Source organism: Cicer arietinum, chromosome 3, assembly GCF_000331145.2.
Source record: "Cicer arietinum cultivar CDC Frontier isolate Library 1 chromosome 3, Cicar.CDCFrontier_v2.0, whole genome shotgun sequence".
NCBI lineage: Eukaryota > Viridiplantae > Streptophyta > Magnoliopsida > Fabales > Fabaceae > Cicer > Cicer arietinum.
In genome coordinates this window covers 49,337,359-49,342,989 of record NC_021162.2, presented here as the reverse complement: position 1 = coordinate 49,342,989, position 5,631 = coordinate 49,337,359, and the positions used below count along the sequence as shown (strand labels likewise).

The 5,631-nt window shown below is 31.9% G+C and overlaps 1 protein-coding gene across 1 annotated transcript; it reads right to left on the bottom strand.

Moving 5' to 3' along the window:
• Positions 1–1,531: 1,531 nt before the first annotated feature.
• Positions 1,532–4,984, bottom strand: LOC101500500 (probable sodium/metabolite cotransporter BASS3, chloroplastic). The gene is made up of 5 exons (XM_004492196.4): positions 4,505–4,984; positions 3,762–3,857; positions 3,267–3,573; positions 2,933–3,180; positions 1,532–2,099 (listed from the first exon to the last, which is right to left on the bottom strand). The coding sequence occupies exons 1-5, from the start codon at positions 4,846–4,848 to the stop codon at positions 1,862–1,864; spliced, it is 1,233 nt and encodes a 410-aa protein (XP_004492253.1). The 5' UTR covers positions 4,849–4,984; the 3' UTR covers positions 1,532–1,861.
• Positions 4,985–5,631: the final 647 nt, after the last annotated feature.

Genomic DNA, 5,631 nt, shown 5'->3' with positions numbered 1-5,631 from the left:
TTTCGAAAGAGAGGGTGAAAAAATGAGTGCTAAAATTTTCTGAGGGTTTTACATATAGTAAAATAGGGCAAAAATGTAATTTCAAGTAAGATGGAGGTGGAAAGTTAAGGTATGGAGGTGCATGATAGAAAACTCCAAATTGAAAACTAGCCATCCAAACAACCCCTATTTAGAGTCCGACACCATTTCAAATAAAAGACAGGGACTAGCTAGCTTGACACGTGATGGATATCATTTTATTTCTAGAGTTAGGCACTTCAGATAGTGAAACCCTAGCTGGTCCTTTTTAGTTTACCAAGTTATTATTTATCATGGCCGTGGCCAAACACTTATGAAAGCTTGGAACAAATTCTAAAACACTACTTGATAAAATAAAGGCTAAATTACATCCGTGGTCCCTTAACTTAATTTCAGGTAACGTTTTAGTCCTTTATCTTTTTTTTTTCCCGATTTAATCCTTTATTCCTAAAAATATCAAATAAAGTATGAAAATATGAGTTTATTTGAAGATTTGCGTTACGAATTTGATGAAATTTGTATTATATTGAAGAATATAATTAATGTTATGAGTTTTGATTGAATTTTTTTTTAATTTTTGTATAAAAAAGGATATCATTGTTGAAATTTTAAAACATAAAATATCAAATTGTCACTTAAAATTAAAATAAAGGACCAAGTCGAAAAAAAAAAAAAAAAAAAAAAAAAAAAAAAAAAAAAAAAAAAAGTTACCAGAAAAAAAAAAAAAAAAAATTTTCATTAAAAATAAAAAAAAAGAACAAAGACAAAAAAAAAAAAAAAAAAAAAAAAAAGATAAAGGACTAAAACGTTACCTGAAATTAAGTTAAAGGACCACAAATGTAATTTAGCCTAAAATAAAACATAGATGTCTATTTAATATAATAATATTCTCCTATAATTTCATTTAAATTTTACTTCTTGCTTTTAGATGAAAAATAATTTAATTAAATAATCAATTGTATATTTTTACATTTATTTCTAAAGCACGGATACCTCTAGACGTGTTGCCGTGTCCGACACCTATACAATACTCGCCTGTCTGTCAACTCAAACAAGTGACATATATAAGAACATATTTGTTCTTTGATTCGACAAACCTTGGAAGCATGTCAAACACGTATATAGTATTAACCTTTTTTTGCCTAAAACTATGTTAAAAGTTAGTTATTTTTGGAGGGCTAAATCCCTTATTCAACAGCCCTTGTTTAACAGCTTGAGCCTAGTTACTGACACCTTGAGGAGAAGGTAATTTTTGTTACGCCTGCTTCTGCTAATTCAAACAGCTAGAGTCAGGGGTTAAGATATGAAAATCTACACCACCCATGATATATGAAAATCTATGTCTTGGCTATCACTATAGAGTTCATTCATGGTATATAGCATATAACATTCAATTCAATTTCAACCTGACCTGCATCTAAAGTAGTGTGTTTACCACACTTTCCAAATTGCAACCTTGCTTGGTTTGCAGATTTAGGTTCATACCAACACTGGAATAAGAGAGGGCGATCCGTTAATCGTAAATCAGTCAATCATCAATAACATACCAAGGCTATATCCATGTACACGGTGCATTCATTTGCAGCTACATAAAGAATAAATAGCAATCTCTATATCTATTTCGATACCTCATTATGATGCGAACATTTTCTCCGGTCGTGTATACCAACCATATCAGTAACAAAAAATCTTTTCTGTTCATCATATATGACTAACCTATACACTTCAAATTTCTTGTATACCTAAATTTCCTAGCCATCTCTGATATTAGTACCACTACATTAAATTTACCAGGCTTCATTGTCCGACCAATGCGAACAAATTTGCATCCGAAAACAAGAAGCTAAGCCTGAACAGCAGAATTCGTTCTTAGTGAAGGTAATGAGAGAAGGTTTTTAATTTCAAAACCCTTTCCCCAAAAGGAAGCAAGACAGAGACCCATTATTGCCATTGCTACAACAGAACATGCAGGAGGAACTGCTTGACTAGTACCTAAAAATTGTGTTGCAAGAAGACCTGCTAGGGTTGAGCTCTGCATTCCAGTGCACAATGAAATTGTTCTGCTCACATGTTCTTCTTGCCTGTGATATTGTATTTATTGTGACATATCAGACATTTTGAAATATGGTAGAAAATAAAATCAGTGCTTTGTAAATCGTGGAAAATAGCAGTTTGTTCAAATTCTGCTACGCTAAAGTGCTATCGCGCCGCAATAGTGGATATTTGACAACATTACTAAGTAGCGCATCGTGGAGCAATAGTGTTTGTTCAAATTCCACTAAACTATAGCATAATAGCGCCGCTTGACAACACTGAATAAAATACACTAAATTTTTTTTAATAAAACCAACTTATAAACAAAAATTATTACAAGAAATATTATTCTCTATCAAATGACACTTTCCAAAGTTGGTTCAAGAAGTACCAATCTTTGTAAGAAAGGAAAGAGATTAAGCACCATTATCATTTTATTTCATGTATCTGATATTAACATGGATACACTCAACAATTCAGAATCAAAACATAAAGGCCCAACAAAAATGAGGAGAGAAAAAATCCAGTCAATTAACAACATTCAATAGAAGTAAACAAATATGTTGTTGAAAACAGTTTTGGCGATCGCATAACGCGGAAAATAGCATATTGTTTAAATTCTGATACAGTGCTGCAGCGCCGTTATAGCCGCTATTTGACAATATTTGGAATGAAATGATGTATCACGGAACAAAGGCGATTTGTTCGAATTCCGCAATGCTATTAGCGCCGCAGCCGCTATTTAACAACACTAGTTGGGAACAAATTAAACCTTAAAGCTCTCTATTAAAACATATATATTTCATCGAATGAAATCTGCATCAATGTAATATAATTTAGTATTTTCATTTTCAATAAACTTTCTAAAAAGTGAGCATACCTTAAGGATGGCAGGTTTGAGAACCAATATCCTAAGGTGAATGCAGCAGCATGAAACATTAAAATTGGAGCAACCAACCGGAGACCTTCGCCTGACAAAATTTGATTTCGGTTTATAGCAAGAGGGCTGCCAATGCACAATGAAGTACAAATCATAGCAACAAAGGGCATCACGGGTTGAATAATAGATACAACTGGCTTCGCGTAGGTATTAAGAAGAAGACCAAGTGTCACCGGAACAAGAACAACCTGTTGAATTTTCAGAAAATTAATGACTCTCTCATTAAACCAAATTCAGGTAGAATAATTACGTAGAAAAAGCAGCTACAACTTACCTGTAATATCGACTTAGACATGGCAACTGCATCAACTGGCACAACAGATCCAATTAGAAGACCGGTTAATAAAGGCGTAACAATAACCGACGCAATAGTGGTATAGGTTGTAAGAAGAATGCATAGGGCTACATCCCCTTTGCTTATAAAGCTTGCATAGCTAGATAACTGAGCTCCTGAAACACAAGCTGTGAGGACAAAGCCTGCATAAAACATTCTAGGCAAACCGAAAGCCTTTGCAATCAAGATACCGAGTACCGGTTTCAATACATATTGAGCAATAAACCCAATGGAAAGTGGTAAAGGCCTGCAACAGAAATCAAAACAATGAATGTTGGAAGAAATTCCATTATGTCAATTATTAAAAATAAGCCTAAGAAAACCACCGACGTCTAGCACAAGTGGTTGGTGTATAGTGTGTGAGTGCTAGAAACTTCGGCGTACTAAGTTCGATTCCTACTTATAAAAAAAAAATAGTAATAATGAAAATCAAACCTTTTGATGGCAAGAGCAAAATCATCTATGGATAGTCTTATCCCAATTGATAACATAATCCCACCAAGAGCTGGTGCATATAAATCTTTAGATACCCTGAAAACAGTAAACAAGTTGAAACTTTAGTTCTTTCATTTCTATACTATTCGAAGACAGTTGTAAAATGACTATTAATGCTACTTTAAAAACTAAAATTTTATATGCTTCAACTGAATGATAGAATTACAAATTCTTAACTGAAAAAAAGCAAGCATAAAGAACAACTTCAAAAAAAAAAAAAAGAATAACTTAGGTTTAGTAATACATTCAGTAGCAAAGGGCCTAATATAATAGTATCTTACAACCCCTTAATCAAACACATGAAAGCCTAGTTGTTCAACATTTTAGTAATTAATTAATGAATTAACTAACAGTCCCCAATAGTCTCAATAAAGTAACAATATTTCAAGCACAAGTTCAATACATATACACAAATATATAATATAAATTAAACATAAAGGTATTAGAATAACAACAAGAAAATAAATTCTAGTTGTCAGTTACATTGAATTTTTTAATCAAAACAAACCACTATCCTAAAAAAGATCTCCTGTGCTTTTAAAAAAATGAATGAATTAATTTATATAAGATCGGATGAAAAACTTTGACTTTAACTATAACTAACAACTACTTCTAATGTCATACATACAAGTGATGATAATGAAACCAAAACGAAAGAAACGCAATGCAACGAGGAACCCCACCAAGTGAAAGTGGAAGGTTGAGAAAGAGCAGCAACAGCAGTAGCAGCAACAACAAAAGGAAGCAATGCAGACAACAACTGAGACAAATCTCTTTCTCCAACTTCACCACCAACAACACTTTCATCAACACAAAAAGTAATAAAAGAAGATTTCCCCTTTCTACGACAAAACCCAAATCTGGTATTAAAATTGGAAGTTGAACGAGCGAAATTCAACATAGAGCCATCATTTGAGACCCTTTGAATTGGAAAGGAAGAACGAGATTGTACGAGGGATAGAACTTTGAAAGATTGACGGTTTTGTTTAGAGTGTGTTAATGGAGAGAAAAGGGGAATTGAAGACATTAAAATAAGAGGAATTGTGAATTAGGTGTTTAGATGGAGGAAAATGGAGTTTGAAATAGTGATGTGAGGAAGAAGAGGATTATTGGAATTATATATAATGTGAAGATATGAAAAGTTTTGGATGGATGTTAGTTTGTGATTGGGTTAGTTACAGATTGCCGCATTTAGTAAATGCAAAGCGTATATATTGTTATGAAAAATGCGATCGTTTAGATTTTGTTTATCTACTCAATATGTTTAGATTTTTAAGGATATATTTTTAACAAATATTTAAATTTTAAGACTTATATAAATATGTGTAAAATATTTTATACTTTCAAGAATAAGACTTTATGCGTGCTTATGTAAAAATGAAAATTGTTTACGCCTAATTATATTATTACCATTACCGTTTTAAATATAATTTGGGTAGGACATTGATTCATAATTAAATTAATGTTTATTTAATTTGTAAAAATTTAAAATAAATTACTAGCTTCTATAAAAATTACTAACATATATATACAAGTTTCTTGAGAGAAATAGTAAACGACAACTTTCCTTTCTCAATTTTAAAAAGAGAAACACAATAAACGACAAGTATTGTAAATAGGTAGTATGTGGAAAAGAGAAAGGAAGGGAAGAACTGACCGCTAAATGAACATTTAAGATTCATCGATTGAAATTGCAACACGTCAAGAGCAAAGAAAGATGTATATATTGACTAAAATATTTCATCAGATCTAACTACAAATATATTGAAAGGGATCCCATCATAACTCATAGTGAACACATAACCATCGT

Bases quoted from the DNA above. Each gene is read 5' to 3' on its own strand.
- LOC101500500 (XM_004492196.4), bottom strand. From the start codon at position 4,848: ATGTCTTCAATTCCCCTTTTCTCTCCATTAACACACTCTAAACAAAAC. The intron at 3,574-3,761 runs GTTTGATTTTCA...TTTCTGTTGCAG, and splicing joins TTTGCTCTTGCCATCAAAAG to GCCTTTACCACTTTCCATTG. The intron at 2,100-2,932 runs GTATGCTCACTT...ACAATATCACAG, and splicing joins TCAAACCTGCCATCCTTAAG to GCAAGAAGAACATGTGAGCA.